Source organism: Coregonus clupeaformis, chromosome 27 (genome assembly GCF_020615455.1).
Source record: "Coregonus clupeaformis isolate EN_2021a chromosome 27, ASM2061545v1, whole genome shotgun sequence".
Classification (NCBI taxonomy): domain Eukaryota; kingdom Metazoa; phylum Chordata; class Actinopteri; order Salmoniformes; family Salmonidae; genus Coregonus; species Coregonus clupeaformis.
In genome coordinates, this window is record NC_059218.1 from 35,509,415 (window position 1) to 35,532,871 (window position 23,457).

General features: G+C 42.9%; 2 protein-coding genes across 3 annotated transcripts; one reads left to right on the forward strand and one right to left on the reverse strand.

The window, feature by feature from the left end:
* Nucleotides 1–471: 471 nt before the first annotated feature.
* si:dkeyp-117b8.4 (zinc finger BED domain-containing protein 4) lies at nucleotides 472–4,266 on the reverse strand. Of its 2 annotated transcripts, none has more exons than XM_041851276.2 (2): nucleotides 3,933–4,266; nucleotides 472–3,309 (listed from the first exon to the last, which is right to left on the reverse strand). In XM_041851276.2, the coding sequence occupies exons 1-2, from the start codon at nucleotides 4,159–4,161 to the stop codon at nucleotides 815–817; spliced, it is 2,724 nt and encodes a 907-aa protein (XP_041707210.2). In that variant the 5' UTR covers nucleotides 4,162–4,266; the 3' UTR covers nucleotides 472–814. The 2 variants fall into 2 exon arrangements, with proteins under 2 accessions (XP_041707210.2, XP_041707211.2); XM_041851277.2 differs by lacking the exon at nucleotides 3,933–4,266 and adding an exon at nucleotides 3,739–3,878.
* A 123-nt stretch (nucleotides 4,267–4,389) lies between these two features.
* napaa (N-ethylmaleimide-sensitive factor attachment protein, alpha a) lies at nucleotides 4,390–22,441 on the forward strand. Its single transcript, XM_045207937.1, has 10 exons — nucleotides 4,390–4,508; nucleotides 12,147–12,229; nucleotides 12,318–12,443; nucleotides 14,127–14,173; nucleotides 14,324–14,401; nucleotides 16,497–16,565; nucleotides 17,772–17,876; nucleotides 21,205–21,273; nucleotides 21,447–21,497; nucleotides 21,590–22,441. Exons 1-10 carry the CDS (start codon nucleotides 4,414–4,416, stop codon nucleotides 21,689–21,691), a joined length of 825 nt encoding a protein of 274 aa, XP_045063872.1. The 5' UTR covers nucleotides 4,390–4,413; the 3' UTR covers nucleotides 21,692–22,441.
* Nucleotides 22,442–23,457: the final 1,016 nt, after the last annotated feature.

A 23,457-nucleotide genomic window follows, 5' to 3' on the forward strand; every position in this document is an offset into this window, starting at 1 on the left:
ATTTAATCAATTTTAGAATAAGGCTGTAACGTAACAAAATGTGGAAAAAGTAAAGGGGTATGAATAGTTTCCTAAGGCACTGTAAATACTTTTGTTTGTCTGAATTTTTTTAAATGTTTTTGAACCATTCCTTTAATGCAACAGTTCTTCACAGATAGTGTTTGAGACATTTCTTATTCCTAAATGAAAATCATGCTGCAATTATTGTACAAGCTTTGCTGTTGAACCAGTGTTTTTAATTCATGCAAACCAAGGACAAAGTGCATTTTTGTCATTCAGCTAGATTGACAATACATCAACAACTCCTCACAACTTTACATATAGGATACATATTATTTGGTATGGTACACTTTGAAAGAACTTTACAACGACTTATAATGTAAAATAGCAGCTCCTGTAGCTCAGTTGGTAGAGCATGGCGCTTGCAACGCCAGGGTTGTGGTTTCGATTCCCAAGGGGCCAGTATGAAAAATGTATGCACTCACTAACTGTAAGTCGCTCTGGATAAGAGCGTCTGCTAAATGACTACAAATGTAAAAAAAACATGTAGATATGTAGGTCATACACTACTAGTAGGCCAGACACTATTTTCAATGTAAAAACAGACAACACACAAGTGTGGCTTTGAGCCCAATAGCTGCATTATTTGTTTGCGTTGTCGATGATCTTTCAACCTCTTTACCTAGATCAGTTGAAGTCAGCTAAATCATAGGCATGAATGGATGGATCTTTTCTCACAGGCCTATGTTGTGTGTGCATATGCACAAATCTGTTCTTACTATGATAAAGGAAGGTATATAGACTGACCACAAGCTCACAACTTCTCCCCTCCCACCCAAGTCTTGCTCTCATAGGACACTAAAGACTGATACAGAGTCTCTCTTGTCTTCTTGGCTCCATTCCTGTCACTGCCTCTCTCTCCATGCCCCGTAGACACTCCCATCAGTTTCTCCACATAGTCACTGTTCTGGTGAAGGAATAGAATATGATCCAAACACTGGGGCCCCAGAATGGCCCTGCGTTGAGCAACAGTAGTCTCTCTAGGAGCAAAAGCTCTGTCTGCAGCCACGGCAGTAGTAGGGATAGCCAGAAATGTACGGGCAAGTCTGGCCACGGCAGGGAAGCGATGCTCCTTAGAGCGCCACCAGTGGAGAGGTGACAGGCTGCGTTTGCACAACGGCTCTGCAATGTAGTTCTCCAGCTGTTGGTGGATCTCAGGCATTCGCTCAGTGGGATCCTCTCCTAGCAGTATGTCGTACATGGTTTTGGGCCCAGGGCTCACTTGATTATAGAAAGGGGGCTGCAGATGAGCGATTGTTGACTGAGAGTTATTCAATTCCATATTAGTCACTCCCCTTCCCTCTTCATCCTCCTCATCATCACCTCCTTTATCACACTCTCTGCTTATTTCCTCCGCCTCTATTTGCGCTTGAGCAGATAACTGTTCTTTGACCTTGTCGTGCAGCTTACTACGTGCATGTGGGCTGAGGAAGCGCAGCTCCTTAAACCTCGGGTCCAGGAATGAGGAGAGGATAGCAGGGCTGTCCAGTAAGGCCTCCTCTTCACCCAGCCTCCACTGTCGCTCCATTCCTGACTGCACTGTCTCCATGACTCCTTGAGCCACAGGGCAGCTGCTCTCTGCGATGTGTTGCCTTAGGACACGGGATACACCATGGAGGCACGGCATAAGGGCGGAGATGGACACATTTATGTCCTCACTCAAGAAGGAGGCAGCGATGCGCATGGTCTTAAGCACTGGCACCAGCTCCTGGAGGAGGCGCCACTGGTGGTCCGCTAAATTTGGAGCAGCTTTCTGCTCCTCTAGAACTGAGCTCACCACCCACTTCAGCCCTAGCAGACTCTCACACATGTCGACAGTAGTTGCCCAGCGCCCTGGGTCATCCAGCACCAGACAAGCACCGGCCTTATATGCAGCTTCTGCTTTGTGGATTAGAGCGGCAGCAGCAGGTGCGTCATGCTGGAAATGTGAAATAATCCTGCGGGCCTCAGCAAGAGCCTGTCTGACAGGTTCCATCCATAGTCCTTCCTGGATGCAGAGTTTGAGGGCTTCCCCTGCACATTTTAATACTACCCAGCCCTCTGGGAGATCCTGAGGCGATTGGCCTGGTCCAGCAATTTGATTTTCTTTTTCTTTCTGAAGTCCCATATTCGCAGTCCCTCTGGCCTCTAAGGTCCTGGGAGCATCGTGCACAACACAGAAAACAGAGCTCTGGGGGAGATGGAATTCAGAGAGAACAGCCTTTAGGGTGTCACCAAATTGAGTGAACCCTCTTCCACCAGCCCTCTCTCTGATATCGGGCATGGGACGGGTCTGCAGCACACAACGGGCCAAGCGCCAGTCTTTGTCAACAAAATGTGCACTTACAGTGAAGAACAGCCGGCCGCATGCTCCCTCCTCACAACCTGCTACTGACCGCCAGTATTCAGTGCAAAGTGTTATGCCACGTGGTGCCAGGCCAGACTGAAGACACTGCTGCAGTTGCCGTTTAAGAACATCATAGCGATGCCAAATAAGGCTGCCGAGCTGAGAGGGAGATGGCATTGGGTACTGTGGTTCTAAGCAGCTCAACAGAAGACAAAATCCCTTCTCCTCCACCACAGACAGTGGCTGCAAGTCCCTGTACACCACTTCTAATATTAGGTCAGTCAGGAACCCAGTTCGCTTATCATTTGATTCCTTGATATAAGTGCCACTGCGATTGCTATCACCAAAGTTGTTGTTCTCACTGTATAGTAATCCAGTATTTGAATTTGACGGTTCCAAATCTTGGCTGCAGACAGGGTTTGCATTGGCACCGCCTCCTACATCTGGGGGAGCACATGTGAATCGTGCACGTTTGGCCGTCCCTTGTTCAGGAGATAAGTCAGCATCCTGCTGCTCCTCTTTTACAACTATCTGCAAATCCGTCTGGAACATGCATGTGTTGGCAGTAGTAGATGTAGTGGAGATGTTGCAGGGGAATCTGGGCTGAAGTGATGTAGCTGGAATCGGGGCCACGGACACCACTGTGTTATGGAGTACAGGTGGCCCATTGTCGCGTATATTATGTTTGCGGACAAGGTGCTCCCTCATAGTTGTAGTGCTGTTGTGAAAAGACAACTGTCTCTTGCATATATTGCACTCAACATACATCTCATTAAGCTGGATATAGTAATTCCAAACTGTAGACTTGCGTCTATCCAGAACCAGTCCTGCTGCTCCCCGATCCCCCCTCCTCCTCAAATTTGGGCCCAGACTGCTGGACAAGGGGTACCCTCGGAAATCCATGTTAGAGTTGTCAGAGATCACTGGAATGCAAGATAAATACACCTTTGTTCAATGTTAAATCAATCTGTGACTTGTTACATAGCTGTCCTGTATTAAGATGTAGAAAAATAATTGCCATTTAACTACCTCAGCAATAACAACAACTCATTAAAAAGGGCACAGAAAACATGCACTAATTGTATGATACGCTATCATGTTTGGCATGCATTGAGATTTCCTTTTCTCTCAAAACATGAATAAGGATCTCAAGATGTATTAAATATTTTCACCACAAAGGAGTTTGAGGTCCCTTAGCTCCTGGGCTGTCTATCAATTTAGACTAGGGTCCATTGATCTTTGATAACGGTATCTTTCACCTGAGATTAACGACCATATCCAACTACTAATTATCTCTAGTCCAGAATAATTTGATAATAAAAAATTAAAAAATCGGAACCCCATCAGAATACCTTCATAAAATTACGGCGCCCGTAGTTTCAAAATAAAGCCATCTCTATCAAACTAGAGAGAGACCTTTGAACAGGAACTGATCAAAGACTTTGGGTTATGGTCAAAAGTGCATGCGCTCAGAAAAACGAGAAAAACTTTTAAATAACCAAATACAATTATGGCCAAATGAATGCATATGATCATGCAAAAATACCTGTGATTTCCGAGTCTGACTCTCCATCATCACTAGGTTTAGCTTTAGTGACAAGAGGATGTTTTTTTCGCAAATGGTATTGCAAGCTTGTTTTGCTGCGATGGTAGGAAAAACTCTGTTCGCAATGGAAACAGTAAACTATGCTTTTGTCTGTTAAGATTCCTTTAGCATCCAATTTAAAGCCAAAACTTCCATATAAACTTCCTTTGAGTGGTTGATAGCCTTCCATTGTTAGTAGTAATGTTTCGGTGATACGTGCAATGACGCAAATGTTTCCGAAATTATAGATAATCTTTGCTACAATGTCTCACAGAAGTACCATACCACCACGTGTTTTTATTACTGATCACCTGATTTTACACTTCCTGTTTTCAGTGTGACGTGCCGCGTAGCTAAACATAAATACAGTTTACTGTGTTCTGCAGTCCTCGATACCACGTACGATTTTCAGAGCTCACGAATAATAATTTGTTTAAAAAATATGGATAATTCCGCGAAAGAGAAGGAGGCTTTGACTCTCATGGCTGAGGCTGATAAAAAGATGAAATCCTCACGAGGATCGCCACGTTATGTGCCGTGGCGATAAGGTTAACTAACTAGCTATGTCACACACCAAATGGTTACCCCCGGTCTACTCAGATTCCTTATTCAAATCAAATCAAATCAAATTTTATTGGTCACATGCGCCGAATACAACAGGTGCAGACATTACAGTGAAATGCTTACTTACAGCCCTTAACCAACAGTGCATTTATTTTTAACAAAGAAAGTAAAAATAAAACAACAACAAAGAAAGTGTTGAAAAAAAAAGAGCAGAAGTAAAATAAAATAACAGTAGGGAGGCTATATATACAGGGGGGTACCGGTGCAGAGTCAATGTGCGGGGACACCGGGTAGTTGAAGTAATATGTACATGTGGGTAGAGTTAAAGTGACTATGCATAAATAATTAACAGAGTAGCAGCAACGTAAAAAGGATGGGGTGGGGGGGCAGTGCAAATAGTCCGGGTAGCCATGATTAGCTGTTCAGGAGTCTTATGGCTTGGGGGTAGAAGCTGTTGAGAAGTCTTTTGGACCTAGACTTGGCACTCCGGTACCGCTTGCCGTGCGGTAGCAGAGAGAACAGTCTATGACTAGGGTGGCTGGAGTCTTTGACAATTTTGAGGGCCTTCCTCTGACACCGCCTGGTATAGAGGTCCTGGATGGCAGGAAGCTTGGCCCCAGTGATGTACTGGGCCGTACGCACTACCCTCTGTAGTGCCTTGCGGTCGGAGGCCAAGCAGTTGCCATACCAGGCGGTGATGCAACCAGTCAGGATGCTCTCGATGGTGCAGCTGTATAATTTTTTGAGGATCTGAGGACCCATGCCAAATCTTTTCAGTCTCCTGAGGGGGAATAGGCTTTGTCGTGCCCTCTTCACGACTGTCTTGGTGTGTTTGGACCATGATAGTTTGTTGGTGATGTGGACACCAAGGAACTTGAAGCTCTCAACCTGTTCAACTACAGCCCCGTCGATGAGAATGGGGGCGTGCTCAGTCCTCATCTGTGGTCTACTGACAGCATTGTCATATCACTTTGCTGGCTCCATCTGTTTTGTGGTTTAGCCAACTCCGTTTTGCATACCCCCGCCCCCCCAAAAAAAACAAGATAATGAAAACAACAACATATCTCTATTTATTTTCTGTTTCATGAGTTACAGACAGTTGTTTTGCATCATCTCTTTTTTGTTGCTTCTCTTTTTGTATTGTCTTTATTCCATAGTTATGTCTACTTATATATTATTATTATTATGATTTTATTTTATTTCCTATATATTTCACTAGTTTTTGGAATCAAAAGAGGAAATTAGCATCAATACAATACATCACATTTACATTTCATATTACAAAAAGGATTTGAAATTGATTGCAAGGAAAGTTCAAATATCGAGAATATCCCATAATTTGTTGGGTTACTGTACAGTCAGACCACCGCATTCTTATTGGCAGACTAAATAGCCTTGGTTTCTCAAATGACTGCCTCGCCTGGTTCACCAACTACTTCTCAGATAGAGTTCAATGTGTCAAATCGGAGGGCCTGTTGTCTGGACCTATGGCAGTCTCTATGGGGGTGCCACAGGGTTCAATTCTTGGGCCGACTCTTTTCTCTGTGTATATCAATGACGTCGCTCTTGCTGCTGGTGACTCTCAGATCCACCTCTACGCAGACGACACCATTTTGTATACATCTGGCCCTTCATTGGACACTGTGTTAACAAACCTCAAAACAAGCTTCAATGCCATACAACACTCCTTCAGTAGCCTCCAACTGCTCTTAAACACTAGTAAAACTAAATGCATGCTCTTCAACCGAACGCTGCTTGCACCCGCCCACCCGACTAGAATCACTACTCTCGACGGGTCTGACCTAGAGTATGTGGACAACTACAAATATCTAGGTGTCTGGTTAGACTGTAAACTCTCCTTCCAGACTCACATTAAGAATCTCCAATCCAAAGTTAAATCTAGAATCGGTTTCCTATTTCGCAACAAAGCCTCCTTCACTCATGCTGCCAAACATGCCCTAGTAAAACTGACTATCCTACCGATCCTTGACTTCGGCGATGTCATTTACAAAATAGCCTCCAACACTCTACTCAGCAAATTGGATGTAATCTATCACAGTGCCATCCGTTTTGTCTCCAAAGCCCCATATACTACCCACCACTGTGACCTGTACGCTCTTGTTGGCTGGTCCTCACTACATATTCGTCGCCAAACCCACTGGCTCCAGGCCATCTATAAATCACTGCTAGGCAAATCCCCGCCTTATCTTAGCTCATTGGTCACCATAGCAACACCCACCCGTAGTCTGCGCTCCAGCAGGTATATCTCACTGGTCATCCCCAAAGCCAACACCTCCTTTGGCCGCCATTCCTTCCAGTTCTCTGCTGCCAATGACTGGAACAAATTGCAAAAATCTCTGAAGCTGGAGACACTTATCTCCCTCACTAACTTTAAGCATCAGTTGTCAGAGCACCTTACCGATCACTGCACCTGTACACAGCCCATCTGAAATTAGCCCGCCCAACTACCTCATCCCTATATTGTTATTTATTTTGCTCATTTGTACCCCAGTATCTCTATTTGCACATCATCTCTTGCACATCTATCATTCCAGTGTTAATACTAATTGTAATTATTTTGCACTATAGCCTATTTATTGCCTTACCTCCATAACTTGCTACATTTGCACACACTGTATATATATGTATTTCTGTTGTATTTTTGACTTTGTTTTGTTTTACCCCATATGTAACTCTGTGTTGTTGTTTTTATCGCACTGCTTTGCTTTATCTTGGCCAGGTCGCAGTTGTAAATGAGAACTTGTTCTCAACTGGTTTACCTGGTTAAATAAAGGTGAAAAAAAAAAAAAGTTCCTCTATTGCGTCACTTGTTGAACGTGGAATGAGGAAGGGCTCGGATTTGTTGTTTTGAAAGTGTATTGGGAAGTACTTAGTAGCTAGCTAACTTTTTAGTTTGGATCCCGCGACACAGTTGGCATCAGTTGCTGGGATTGCTAGTCTCTGTCCAGTGATCCTGCTGACCAAGGACATGTACAGTGATCCTGCCGACCAGGAACGGGTCTGAGGAGCAATTTGGCGTTGCAGTTAGTCTAGCTGCTAGCTAGCAGCATATCAAGGAATAACAACATGGTTGTGGATGGAATTGCAGAATCTCCACGAGACCTGGACAGAGTCTGAGGACAAAGTGAGGGAAATTATCTCTGAGAAATTGAAGATGGACCACAGGAAGATTGAAGTGGAGCGCGCCCACAGGACTGGAAAACCCACCACCGGCCCAGGTGACAGGCCCAGGCCGATAGTGGTCAAGTTCCTGATGTTCAAGGACAAGGTAGCTGTTCTGGAAAGAGCCAAGAACTTGAGAGGAACTTATATCTATCTCAACGAGGACTATCCTGAACGTACGCCAGAAGAGGAAAGAACTTATCCCAGCCATGAAAGCTGCCAGAGCGCGTGGGGACATTGTTACATCCGCTTTGACAGGCTCATTGTCGTCCCTCCCAGAAGCTTGGAAGGGATGAGAGAGCCAAGCCAATTGGTTCGTAGCTTCAACCCCGCAGCACACACACACAAATTGATTAATGGACTGCTGAATGTATATTTTTTTATCTTGCTTTGTTTGCTCTTTTCAGTATTACGTCTATCTCTGATAAGCTACCCAGGAAAGGGCTGAAAATAGCCCATATTAATATACGTAGCCTTAGAAATAAGGTTAATGAAATCAATAACTTGCTAACATCAGATAACATTCATATATTAGGCATTTCTGAGAATCACTTAGATAATTCATTTGATGATACAGCAGTAGCAATACAAGAATATAACATCTATAGAAGAGACAGAAATGCTTATGGGGGAGGTGTTGCTGTATATATTCAGAGCCATATCCCTGTAATGCTTAGAGAAGATCTTATGTCAAGTGTTATTGAAGTGTTGTGGTTGCAGGTACATTTGCCACATCTAAAGCGTTTTGTTTTGGGGTGTTGCTATAGGCCACCAAGTGCGAACAGTCAGTATCTAAATAATATGTGTGAAATGCTTGATAGTGTATGTGATGTAAACAGAGAGGTCTACTTTCTTGGGGACCTGACTGGTTTTCATCAAGCTGTCTGCTCAAGAGGAAGCTTCTTACTGTAACCAGTGCCTGTAATCTGGTTCATGTTATTAATCAACCTACCAGGGTGTTTACAAACACTACAGGAACAAGATCATCCACATGTATCAATCACATTTTTACTAATACTGTAGAACTTTGTTCTAAAGCTGTATCCGTACCCATTGGATGCAGTGATCACAATATAGTGGCTATATCCAGGAAAGCCAAAGTTCCAACAGCTGGACCTACAATAGTGTATAAGAGATCATACAAAAGATTTTGCTGTACTCGTATGTGGATGATGCAAAACATATTTGTTGGTCTGATGTGATTAATAAGGAGCATCCAGACGCTGCACTTGAGTAATTTATGAAATTGCTTCTTCCAATTATTGATAAACATGCACCTGTTAGGAAACTAACTGTTAGAACTGTTAAGGCTCCATGGATTGATGAGGAATTGAAAAACTGTATGGTTGAAAGAGATGGGGCAAAAGGAGTGGCTAATAAGTCTGGCTGCACATCTGACTGGTTGACTTACTGCAAATTGAGAAATTATGTGACTAAACTCAACAAAAAGAAGAAAAAACTGTATTATGAAGCCAAGATCAATGATATAAAGAATGATGAAAAAAAAAAAAAACTTTGGAGTACTTTAAATGAAATTATGGGCAGAAAGACAAATTCAACTCCATCTTTCATCGAATCAGATGGCTTATTCATCACAAAACCATTTCATGTTGCCAATTATTTTAATGATTACTTAATAGGCAAAGTGGACAAACTTAGGCAGGAATTGCCAACAATGAACAGTGAGCTATCGTATTCATGCATAAAAAAATAAATAATGAAAGAAAAGCATTGCAAGTTTGAATTTTGTAAAGTTAGTGTGGGACAGGTGGACAAATTATTGTTATCGATCAATAATGACAAACCTCCTGGCATTGACAACTTAGATGGAAAGCTACTGAGGATGGTAGCTGACTCTATAGCCACTCCTATCTGTCATATCTTTAATTTGAGGCTTGAGGAAAGTCTTTGTCCTCAGGTCTGGAGGTAAGCCAAAGTAATTCAGCTACCCAGGAATGGTAAAGCGGCCTTTACTGGTTCTAACAACAGACCTATAAGCTTACTGCCAGCTCTTAGCAAACTGTTGGAAAGAATTGTGTTTGAACAAATACAATGCTATTTCTCTGTAAACAAATTAACACCATACTTTCAGCATGCTTAAAGAGAAGGGCACTCAACATGTACTGCACTGACACAAATTACTGATGATTGGTTGAAAGATTGTGGGAGCTGGACTGTTAGATTTCAGTGCAGCCTTTGATATTATTGACCATAACCTGTTGTTGAAAAAACATATGTGTTATGGGTTTTCAACCTCTGCCATATTGTGGATTCAGAGCTATCTATCTAATAGAACGCAAAGGGTTTTCTTTAATGGGAGCTTCTCTAATGTCAAACATGTAAAGTGTGGTGTACCACAGGGCAGCTCTCTAGGCCCTCTACTCTTTTCTATTTGTACCAATGACCTGCCACTGGCATTAAACAAAGCATGTGTGTCCATGTATGCTGATGATTCAACCATATACGCATCAGCAACCACAGCTAATGAAGTCACTGAAACATTTAACAAAGACTTGCAGTCTGTTTTGGAATGGGTGGCCATTAATAAACTGGTCCTGAACATCTCTAAAACTAAGAGCATTGTATTTGGTACAAATCATTCCATAAGTTTTAGACCTCAGCTGAATCTGGTAATGAATGGTGTGGCTGTTGAACAAGTTGAGGAGACTAAATTACTTGGTGTTACCTTAGATTGTAAACTATCATGGTCAAAACATATAGATTCAATGGTTGTAAAGATGGGGAGAGGTCTGTCCGTAATAAAGAGATGCTCTGCTTTTTTGACACCACACTTCAAAAAGCAAGTTCTGCAGGCTCTAGTTTTGTCTAATCTTGATTATTGTACAGTTGTGTGGTCCAGTGCTGCAAGGAAATACCTAGTTAAGCTGCAGCTGGCCCAAAACAGAGCGGCACATCTTGCTCTTCATTGTAATCAGAGGGCTGATATAAATACTATGCATGCCAGTCTCTCTTGGCTAAGAGTTGAGGCGAGACTGACTGCATCACTTCTTCTTTTTATAAGAAACATTAATGTGTTGAAAATCCCAAATATTTTGCATAGTCAACTTACACACAGCTCTGACACACACACTTACCCCACCAGACATGCCACCAGGGGTCTTTTCACGGTCCCCAAATCCAGAACAAATTCAAGAAAGTGTATAGTATTATATAGAGGCATTATTGCATGGAACTCCGTTCCATCTCATATTGCTCAAATAAACAGCAAACCTGGTTTAAAAAAACTGATAAAGCAACACCTCATGGCACAACGCGTCTCCCCTATTTGACCTAGATAGTTTGTGTGTATGTATTGATATGTAGGCTACGTGTGCCTTTAAAAATGTTTTATGTAGTTCTGTCCTTGAGCTGTTCTTGTCTATTAATGTTCTGTATTATGTCATGTTTTGTGTGGACCCCAGGAAGAGTAGCTGCTGCTTTTGCAACAGCTAATGGGGATCCTAATAAAATATCAAAATACCCCCTCCACGTTCTTAATCATAAACTTTGTTTCCATCCAATTGGCAACAGATTTTCTTGCTACTATTCTAAAATCTGCATAAAAACTGAATATGCATTTTATAATATGCCATTTAGCAGACGCTTTTATCCAAAGCGTCTTACAGTCATGTGTGCATACATTTTTACGTATGGATGGTCCCGGGGATCGAACCCACTACCCTGGCATTACAAGCGCCATGCTCTACCAATTGAGCTACAGAGGACCACAACATTTTCCCACCAGAGATATTTCCATCAAATTGGATTTGGGGAGAAAAAGGGGTAAAAAGTACCAATAAATAAATATATATATATATATATATATAAAATTCCCATGTACCGACGAAAAAATACAAGTTAAATGGGTTTCCATCGCATTTTCAACTCTACTGATGGTTTTCTCACCTTTTTTTTTATTGTCACGTGCGCTCTAGCCAACAGCGCTATCAAGGTCTTATTCTGGTGACGTGATGATCGATGTTTGGCTGCCATTTGACAAATAAAAATAATCTCGCTCTTTTGTCCATAATAATAATCTCATCATGTAGGCTATATGTGCACTCTAGCCAACAGCGCTGTTGGTTAGAACCACACTCGCTATATAACGCAAAATTTTTTGGAAACCCATTTAACTTGTATTTTTTATTCAGTACATGGGAATTTAACAGCAAAATATATTTTATGTGCACTACGTCATCACGCACAGCCTTTTATATGCAACAAGTCAATTTGATGGAAACATCCCTGGTGGGAAAATGGGCATATTGCGGATTTTAGAATATTTGCATGAAAATCTGTTACCAATTAGATGGAAAAATTTATATCAGCAACTTCTTTTTGCCTTGTTCCTTCGTTGTCATGAAAAACATGTTTTGATATTGATATGTAGTATTTGGTCTAAATAACATTTTCTGTATTTTTCTCCAGAGGTTCATCCCGCAAGTATGAGGAAGCCTGTGACATGTATGTGAGGGCAGCAAACATGTTCAAAATGGCCAAAAATTGGAGTGGTAAGATTTGGTTATAGTGGACATTTAGAACGGCAAGGGGTGTGTGGGGTGTAACCAACATAATACCTTGGTTCATATTTTGTTCCAGCTGCTGGCAACGCATTCTCTCAAGCAGCACACCTTCATCTGCAGAAGGACAACAAACTTGATGGAGCCATCAATTTCCTCAATTTCCTTGATGCGGGCAATGCTTTCAAAAAAGCGGACCCACAAGGTACATCCCATTTTACTTTACTCTCTGAAAAAGTTTACAGTTGTATTATCAACATTATAGGGGTTATGGAACAGACATTACACAGTTGAAGTCAGAAGTTTACATACACTTAGGTTGGAGTCATTAAAAGTCATTTTTCAACCACTAGGACATCTACTTTGTGCATGACACAAGTAATTTTTCCAACAATTGTTTACAGACAGATTATTTCACTTATAATTCACTATATCACAATTCCAGTGGGTCAGAAGTTTACATACACTAAGTTGACTGTGCCTTTAAACAGCTTGGAAAATTCCAGAAAATGATGTCATGGCTTTAGAAGCTTCTGATAGGCTAATTGACATCATTTGAGTCAATTGGAGGTGGACCTGTGGATGTATTTCAAGGCCTACCTTCAAACTCAGTGCCTCTTTGCTTGACATCATGGGAAAATCAAAAGAAATCAGCCAAGACCTCAGAAAAAAATGGTAGACCTCCACAAGTCTGGTTCATCCTTGGGAGCAATTTCCAAACGCCTGAAGGTACCACGTTCATCTGTACAAACAATAGTACGCAAGTATAAACACCATGGGACCACGCAGCCGTCATACCGCTCAGGAAGGAGACGCATTCTGTCTCCTAGAGATGAACGTACTTTGGTGCGAAAAGTGCAAATCAATCCCAGAACAACAGCAAAGGACCTTGTGAAGATGCTGGAGGAAACAGGTACAAAAGTATCTATATCCACAGTAAAACGAGTCCTATATCGACATAACCTGAAAGGCCGCTCAGCAAGGAAGAAGCCACTGCTCCAAAACCGCCATAAAAAAGCCAGACTACGGTTTGTAACTGCACATGGGGACAAAGATCGTACATTTTGGAGAAATGTCCTCTGGTCTGATGAAACAAAAATAGAACTGTTTGGACATAATGACCATCGTTATGTTTGGAGGAAAAAAAGAACACCATCCCAACCGTGAAGCACGGGGTGGCAGCATCATGCTGTGGGGGTGCTTTGCTGCAGGAGGGGCTGGTGCACTTCACAAAATAGATGGCATGGGTCTTCCAAATGGACAATGACCCCAAGCATACTTCCAAAGTTGTGGCAAAATGGCTTAAGGACAACAAAGTCAAGGTATTGGAGTGGCCATCACAAAGCCCTGACCTCAATCCTATAGAACATTTGTGGGCAGAACTGAAAAAGCGTGTGCGAGCAAGGAGGCCTACAAAGCTGACTCAGTTACACCAGCTCTGTCAGGAGGAATGGGCCAAAATTCACCCAACTTATTGTGGGAAGCTTGTGGAAGGCTACCCGAAACGTTTGACCCAAGTTAAACAATTTAAAGGCAATGCTACCAAATACTAATTGAGTGTATGTAAACTTCTGACCCACTGGGAATGTGATGAAAGAAATAAAAGCTGAAAGAAATAATTCTCTCTACTATTATTCTGACATTTCACATTCTTAAAATAAAGTGGTGATCCTAACTGACCTAAAACAGGGAATTTTTACTAGGATTAAATATCAGGAATTGTGAAAAACTGAGTTTAAATATATTTGGCTACGGTGTATGTAAACTTCTGACTTTAACTGTACATGTTATTATATCCTCAAGGGTTGAACAATGTTTGCCACAGTGTATGCCCTATTAGAATGTAACTGTGTGATTCTAATTGAATGTACTTTTTATCTCCACACAGAGGCCATCAACTGCCTGAACCAAGCCATTGAAATTTACACAAACATGGTGAGAAGCTGGGAGTATTTCTGCATTCACTACACAGTATAATAAATAAGTAAATCTCAAGCCTGCTCAATGATAGACAATTGTGCCTAGTGTTTAGGAGCACTAGTTGTATGGTGTGTTGATGATTATTTCACCTCTTCTTGTCTGCAGGGCCGTTTCACCATTGCAGCCAAACACCACATATCTATTGCTGAGATCTACGAGAGTGAGCTATTAGACATTGATAAGGTCAGTCACTCATAAGAGCCTTATAGAGTGTGGTATCATGTAATGTACTGTTTTTCATAGATATCAAATCAAGTGTTATTTGTCACATGCGCCGAATACAACAGTGAAATGCTTACTTACAAGCCCTTAACCAACAGAAACATTATGTACAAAATAAGTTACAAATAACGCGAAGAAACACACATAATAGCACAATTGGTTAGACGTCCGTAAAACGGCAACCATCTCCTCCGGCGCCATTATTATTTGTCAATTATCTTTCGCACATATTTCAGCCTTTGATATCAATGAGAGGCCATGACAAGTAAATGTGACTTTTTAATCCACAGGCCATTGGTCACTATGAACAGGTATTTCAACGTTCTGGCATAATCCCTTATGGGATTTACGGGTGTATTCCATCCCACTTTTCATACATTTCTCTTGTGTGAATGTCTTTTGAACTGATTATTTTCTGCTCAATCTAATTGTAGTGCTGCAAATACAGTGGGGGAAAAAAGTATTTAGTCAGCCACCAATTGTGCAAGTTCTCCCACTTAAAAAGATGAGAGAGGCCTGTAATTTTCATCATAGGTACACGTCAACTATGGCAGACAAAATGAGGAAAAAAAATCCAGAAAATCACATTGTAGGATTTTTTATAAAATTTATTTGCAAATTATGGTGGAAAATAAGTATTTGGTCAATAACAAAAGTTTCTCAATACTTTGTTATATACCCTTTGTTGGCAATGACACAGGTCAAACGTTTTCTGTAAGTCTTCACAAGGTTTTCACACACTGTTGCTGGTATTTTGGCCCATTCCTCCATGCAGATCTCCTCTAGAGCAGTGATGTTTTGGGGCTGTCGCTGGGCAACACGGACTTTCAACTCCCTCCAAAGATTTTCTATGGGGTTGAGATCTGGAGACTGGCTAGGCCACTCCAGGACCTTGAAATGCTTCTTACGAAGCCACTCCTTCGTTGCCCGGGCGGTGTGTTTGGGATCATTGTCATGCTGAAAGACCCAGCCACGTTTCATCTTCAATGCCCTTGCTGATGGAAGGAGGTTTTCACTCAAAATCTCACGATACATGGCCCCATTCATTCTTTCCTTTACACAGATCAGTCGTCCTGGTCCCTTTGCAGAAAAACAGCCGCAAAGCATGATGTTTCCACCCCCATGCTTCATAGTAGGTATGGTGTTCTTTGGATGCAACTCAGCATTCTTTGTCCTCCAAACACGACGAGTTGAGTTTTTACCAAAAAGTTCTATTTTGGTTTCATCTGACCATATGACATTCTCCCAATCCTCTTCTGGATCATCCAAATGCACTCTAGCAAACTTCAGACGGGCCTGGACATGTACTGGCTTAAGCAGGGGGACACGTCTGGCACTGCAGGATTTGAGTCCCTGGCGGTGTAGTGTGTTACTGATGGTAGGCTTTGTTACTTTGGTCCCAGCTCTCTGCAGGTCATTCACTAGGTCCCCCCGTGTGGTTCTGGGATTTTTGCTCACCGTTCTTGTGATCATTTTGACCCCACGGGGTGAGATCTTGCGTGGAGCCCCAGATCGAGGGAGATTATCAGTGGTCTTGTATGTCTTCCCTTTCCTAATAATTGCTCCCACAGTTGATTTCTTCAAACCAAGCTGCTTACCTATTGCAGATTCAGTCTTCCCAGCCTGGTGCAGGTCTACAATTTAATTTCTGGTGTCCTTTGACAGCTCTTTGGTCTTGGCCATAGTGGAGTTTGGAGTGTGACTGTTTGAGGTTGTGGACAGGTGTCTTTTGTACTGATAACAAGTTCAAACAGGTGCCATTAATACAGGTAACGAGTGGAGGACAGAGGAGCCTCTTAAAGAAGAAGTTACAGGTCTGTGAGAGCCAGAAATCTTGCTTGTTTGTAGGTGACCAAATACTTATTTTCCACCATAATTTGCAAATAAATTCATTAAAAATCCTACAATGTGATTTTCTGGATTTTTTTCTCTCAATTTGTCTGTCATAGTTGACGTGTACCTATGATGAAAATTACAGGCCTCTCTCATCTTTTTAAGTGGGAGAACTTGCACAATTGGTGGCTGACTAAATACTTTTTTCCCCCACTGTAAATGCCTTCTGAAAGTGGCCACCTACGCTGCCCAACTGGAACAGTACCAGAAAGCCATTGACATTTATGAACAGGTGTGTATTTACTCATGTACAGTGTATTCAGAAAGTATTCAGACCCCTTTGTGACTTTTTCCACATTTTGTTACGTTACAGCCTTATTCTAAAATTTATTAAATCGTTTTTCCCCCTCATCAATCTACACACAATACCCCATAATAACAAAGTGAAAACAGGTTTTTAGAAATACCTTATTTACATAAGTATTCAGACCCTTTGCTATTAGACTCGAAATTGAGCTCAGGTGCATCCTGTTTCCATTGATCATCCTTGAGATGTTTCTACAACTTGATTGGCGTCATGATTGGACATGATTTGGAAAGGCACACACCTGTCTATATAAGGTCCCACAGTTGACAGTACATGTCAGAGCAAAAACCAAGCCATGAGGTCAAAGGAATTGTCCGTAGAGCTCCGAGACAGGAGTGTGTCGAGGCACAGATCTGGGGAAGGGTACCAAAATATTTCTGCAGCATTGAAGGTCCCGAAGAACACAGTGGCCTCCATCATTCTTAAATGGAAGAAGTTTGAAACCACCAAGACTCTTCCTAGAGCTGGCCGCCCGGCCAAACTGAGCAATCGGGGGAGAAGGGCCTTGGTCAGGGAGGTGACCAAGAACCCAATGGTGACTCTGACAGAGCTCCAGAGTTCCTCTGTGGAGATGGGAGAACCTTCCAGAAGGACAACCATCTCTGCAGCACTCCACCAATCAGGCCTTTATGGTAGAGTGGCCAGACGGAAGCAACTCCTCAGAAAAAGGCACATGACAGCCCGCTTGGAGTTTACCAAAAGGCACCTAAAGGACTTTCAGACCATGAGAAACAAGATTCTCTGATCTGATGAAACCAAGATTGAACTCTTTGGCCTGAATGCCAAGCGTCACGTCTGGAGGAAACCTGGCCTGAATGCCAAGCGTCACGTCTGGAGGAAACCTGGCACCATATTTCAGTTTTTAAAAAATATTTGTATACATTTGCAACAAAATAAAAATATAACTGTTTTTGCTTTGTCATTATGGGGTGTTGTGTGTAGATTGATTAATGTATATATATTTTTAATCCATTTTAGAATAAGGCTGTAACGTAACAAAATGTGGAAAAAGTCAAGGGGTCTGAATACTTTCCGAATGCACTGTATATTATGGTGATTAAATTACCAATGAACTGCTTTAGTGGGCTTTCCCAATTAACTTATTATGAGTTTGTTTTGTGTAATTCCCAGATTGGAACATATGCAATGGACAGCGTCCTGTTGAAGTATGGTGCTACAGACCACTTCTTCAAAGCAGCTCTTTGTCACTTCTGTGTGGACATGCTTAATGCAAGGGTGAGTCTTTATTTCCGTATACATACTGTGACGTCACGAGAGGCTACACAGCTTTCAGCGGGATTGCTCAAGTAGTGCAAGGAGACAAGGTTCAAACAAAACAAGGATTTTATTATAGGTCTTGGGAAATTAACGAAAATATAACAAAATTCTGTTCTCTTGTGGCTCTTTAAGGGTTAACAGTTCAGGGATGTCTCTTCCACATCCAAAGTCATAATTCTCACTCGCTCAGATAACTTTTCCCCAGCCTTACGGTAGTCCACGTTGCAGCTAGTGGCCAACCCAGCAAAAAGTCCTTCCAAGTGTCCCTCACGTATTTCCACAGGTGCATATATCCAAAGGTGAGTATTTCCCAAAGGTAAGTATCTCCAAATCCTTATATTCCTCATGGAAGTGGACGTGCAGCACTCTTGTCCTCCAGAGAGCCCAGGTTGGAGACTGTGTCTCTTCCCTTCCCAAACCTTCAGCTCATCAGCTCCTCATTTGTTTCAGCTGCGTGGGAAGATTGGCCATAGAGGGGTGGAGTTCCCGACCATACCAGCAGATGGAGCCATAGCTGTCTGGGTTTGCAGCCACCTCAGGGGATGTAACGTCCCTCCAGGACACAGCCTCTCGTGACATCACACATCCCCCTCCTCGGGACCGACGTCCTCGTCGGGGTAAAGGCAGCGAAGAAGGCATCACGCCGGGAGAGGGCGTCCGCATTGCCGTGGTGCTTGCCAGCCTGCTCTCTCTTCAACTCCTCCACCTCTAGGACCAGGGACTCAGCCTCCTGTTGTCTCTCCTTGAGTTTCTTACTGAACGCATCAGCCTTGGTTTTAGCAGAGTTTAGCTTCTGTTGAGCAGCTTTCAGTTCCTTCTCTCTCTCTGCCTCCGCATTCTTCATCTTGTTCTCCAACACCTTGTACTTCTCCTCTGCCTTCTTCTGGACCTCCTTACTACTGCGCAGGGTCTCCTCACACTCCTCGATGGTCCTGCGCAGCCTCTCCAGCTCCTCCTGTTGCTTATGGAAGGAGCTCTGTTGGAGTTTAGCCTGGAGGATATCTAACTCTTCTGTCTTCATGTCTAACTGTTGCTTTAACAAACGATACCTCTCAGCGGTCCCCTTCAGACCAGACAGTTCTTTGTCCAGATTCTGTAGCTCCGTCTCTGTGTCGGTCTGGGCACCTGCCATCCCTATCAGAGCCCGGGCGGGAGTGAGTAATTCGGAGGATTGCACCGGAGCCTTCCCAGCATGAGTCTTGCCTCTCCGTTTCCGAGGTACTCGGGTTATCCTCTCCTGAGACTCTCTCCAGAGTGGGTAAAAGGCTGGGCAGTCTCGTCCAATTAGGACAGGGACGGGGAGGGAATCAACCACCCCCGCCGTCGTGTGTATGGTTCCCCGCGTGCTGGTCATTGTAAGTTCAGTAATGGGGTATTCTCTGGTGTCCCCATGGACACAGGAAACTGGGAGGACTTTCCCCGGGGTCAGACACGTTGGGCCCACCAAATCCTTACGCACCAGGGTGGCCCGGCTACCAGAATCCAGTAAGGCCTCCACATCATGGTGATTCACAGTTACCGGGCAGGTGGGGGGTCGATCTGGGCCGCCATCTACGACTCCCAAGAGCGAGGCAAAACGGTGTGTGGGTGCTGAGCTGGAGGACTCCGCAGTGGGCATAGGTTCATCGGCTGGTTTCCCACACTGCCAGGAGATATGTCCCATCTCCCCACACCGGTAACACTGTCGAGTTTCCCCCCTCCTGGTGTACTCTTCTTGGACCCGCCTGGTTTCTGGCTCCCCCTGGAGCCGGGATAAGTCCTGACGTGGCTGGGTTCGAGACCTTGGGGTCCTTTGGACGGGTTCTTCCCATTTGTGGTGGGGCCGCCCTCCTGGGGTCTTTTCGGGAAGCATTCAGCATCTCCGCTGTGGCCTGGTACTTTTCCACAGCTTCCACGGTCAGATCAGCCGTGGTCAAGGCCTGTTGACTGATGACCCGTTTTGCCTCATAAGGCAGGGCGCGTGAGGGTAACGATCCACCACAACGGCCTCCACCACCGCCGCTGCTGTATTCCTCTGCGGATCCAGCCATTTCCTTGCGATTCGGACAAGTTCATGCATCTGCGCCCGAGGAGGTTGGTCTGGTTGGAAGGTCCAGCTGTGAAAGCGCTGGGCCATACCAAACTTTGTGAGTCCATATCTGCTGAGGATCTCAGACTTCAGGGCATCATAGTCAGTAACCTGGTCAGGGCCCAGGTCCTGGACAGCATTCAGCGATTCCCCGGTTAGAAAGGGGGCTAACAGACCAACCCACTGTTGCTTGGGCCAGGCTTCCCTAGTGGCCGTGGCCTCAAATGCATGCAGGTATGCCTCAATGTCATCGGTAGCTCCCATCTTAGATATAAAGTCACTTGCCTTTATTGGGCGGGTATTTTGGACCACCCTCTGTCTCTGCAACTGCAATTCCTCTGCCTTCAGAAGGTTGGCTTTCTTTTGCTCCTCCAAGAGAGCCACGTTTGCTTGCATCTGGGCTTGCTGGCCAGCAACAAGGGCTTTCAATATGTCCTCCATTTCAGTCGGCGGGGAGCCTACGGCCAACTTGGAAAACTGGGTGATCAAACCTTCGGTATCCTCCTCTGACATGCACTATTAACGCTTGAGCGTGCCTGTATTCTCCACCATCTGTGACGTCACGAGAGGCTACACAGCTTTCAGCGGGATTGCTCAAGTAGTGCAAGGAGACAAGGTTCAAACAAAACAAGGATTTTATTATAGGTCTTGGGAAATTAACGAAAATATAACAAAATTCTGTTCTCTTGTGGCTCTTTAAGGGTTAACAGTTCAGGGATGTCTCTTCCACATCCAAAGTCATAATTCTCACTCGCTCAGATAACTTTTCCCCAGCCTTACGGTAGTCCACGTTGCAGCTAGTGGCCAACCCAGCAAAAAGTCCTTCCAAGTGTCCCTCACGTATTTCCACAGGTGCATATATCCAAAGGTGAGTATTTCCCAAAGGTAAGTATCTCCAAATCCTTATATTCCTCATGGAAGTGGACGTGCAGCACTCTTGTCCTCCAGAGAGCCCAGGTTGGAGACTGTGTCTCTTCCCTTCCCAAACCTTCAGCTCATCAGCTCCTCATTTGTTTCAGCTGCGTGGGAAGATTGGCCATCGAGGGGTGGAGTTCCCGACCCTACCAGCAGATGGAGCCATAGCTGTCTGGGTTTGCAGCCACCTCAGGGGGATGTAACGTCCCTCCAGGACACAGCCTCTCGTGACATCACAATACATCAACACTTTGCCTCTATAAACTAGTTTTGACTTTGTTCTTATCTCTTGTCTACCAACAGCTGTCTGTACAGAGATATGAGGATATGTTTCCAGCCTTCTCAGACGCTAGAGAATGCAAACTGGTTAGGGTAAGACTATTGTGTTTCAAAGTTAAACAGCTCTTTAAAGGGCTTTTTATCTGAGTGGATACTGAATATAACATTTATGGTTATTTGTAGTAGAAACCAAAAAGAAAACATGCCATTTCCTGAGTGTTGTATTGTGACTGTATACAATACATGTCTTATGCTTATTTTAACAGAAACTTTTAGATGCATATGAGGAACAGGATGTTGATGCATTCACTGATGCGGTAGGTTTTTCTTATACTTGCCATTCCGTGATGACAGAATGAAATGTTCAAATTATGTTTGTCCATTAAACCAGTTCTCCTTCTCTTAACAGGTGAAGGACTTTGACTCCATCCCAAGATTGGATCAGTGGAACACTACTATGTTACTGAGGATAAAGAAAGAAATACAGGATGACGAGAGCGACCTTCGCTAATCCGCACCTCTAATAATCCATCAGAACTAATCATCATCTCTCTCACTACTCCTGGAACTTTACCACTATATATCACGTCACATTCCTGAATAACTTACCAATCTTCAATTTTTCTCTCTGGGTGGTGTCATCCTTTAATCACCAGGAATTGAACGCTTTAAATTAGTGTTTCATAACGGTCTATCCACTTATCAATCTGTGTGATGTGTTGTCAAGCAATAAGGGTCCTGGCCCAGACCCCAAAGATGAACTACTGGCTAAAACCTGTGAAGAATAGCACCAGGTAGATAAAGAAGGAAGTGTAGCCTACTAGCTACTAGCCCATCCAATTGAGGTGGATAAAACCTGATAATATCTTTGTTGTAGTTTATTTCTGTTGTGTTGTTTTCTGTCATAGTAACTCCACCTCACTCTCTTAAGTGCTAATGGTTTTAGGTCATTTCTGACCTGGACATTTCCAGAGGCAACATTATATGCTTCTAGAACATACAGTATCTGTCATAAACTGGTTAGTTAATTAAAAAGTGTTTCAGTCATAAATTGAGGCTTCTACTTTTAAGTATATTGGTCATTGCTCAATTATGCTGCTGGAGTGTTACCCAATAGCAAAGTCTCATCTGCGAAATATGTTTTAGTTGGGCATTTTATATTGGATTAAGACATTGTAAGAGATGGAAGATATTTTTCCAACTCTGTTGAAGAGATTAATTATTTCAGTGGGTCTACTAGCAGCCATTTCCCTTTTAATCATTATTGATTGATCTCTGAACTGTGAACATGTTGATTTTTTAAAAATTATTATACTATAGATAATATTTTGATGTTGTCATTCCAAAGGAAATCTGTTTACATTCCCACACAGGGAGCTGGATTACCTCAGTGCTATGGGCAGAACTAGAATGATTCCATGGATTAACCTGTCCATGTACTTAAAGGTGGTGGTCTATTGCAATCTCGCACTTTCCCATGTTTTATTTATTTCCCATCTTGATTAAACATTTGGTTTTAAATTATAAACAATTATTCTCTTATGGCTTGATTAATAAGAGGTAACACGTTTTACATGTGCATTAAAGTACACAAAAATCTAATCAAATTTTATTTGTCACATACCCGTGTTTAGCAGATGTTATTGCTGGTGTAGCGAAATGCTTGTGCTTCTAGCTCCGACAGTGTAGTAATATCTAACAAGTAATATCTAACAATTTCACAACATATACCCAATACCCACAAACTAAGTAAGGAATGGAATTAAGAACATATACATATATGGACGCGCAATGACAGAGCGGCATGGACTAAGATACAGTAGAATATTATAGAATACAGTATATACATATGAGATGAGTAATGCAAGATACAGTTGAAGTCGGAAGTTTACATACACCTTAGCCAAATACATTTAAACTCAGTTTTTCACAATTCCTGACATTTAATCCTAGTAAAAATTCCCTGTCTTAGGTCAGTTAGGATCACCACTTTATTTTAAGAATGTGAAATGTCAGAATAATAGTAGAGAGAATGATTTATTTCAGCTTTTATTTCTTTCATCACAGTGGGTCAGAAGTTTACATACACTCAATTAGTATTTGGTAGCATTGCCTTTAAATTGTTTATCTTGGGTCAAACGTTTCATGTAGCCTTCCACAAGCTTCCCACAATAAGTTGGGTGAATTTTGGCCCATTCCTCCTGACAGAGCTGGTGTAACTGAGTCAGCTTTGTAGGCCTCCTTGCTCGCACACGCTTTTTCAGTTCTGCCCACACA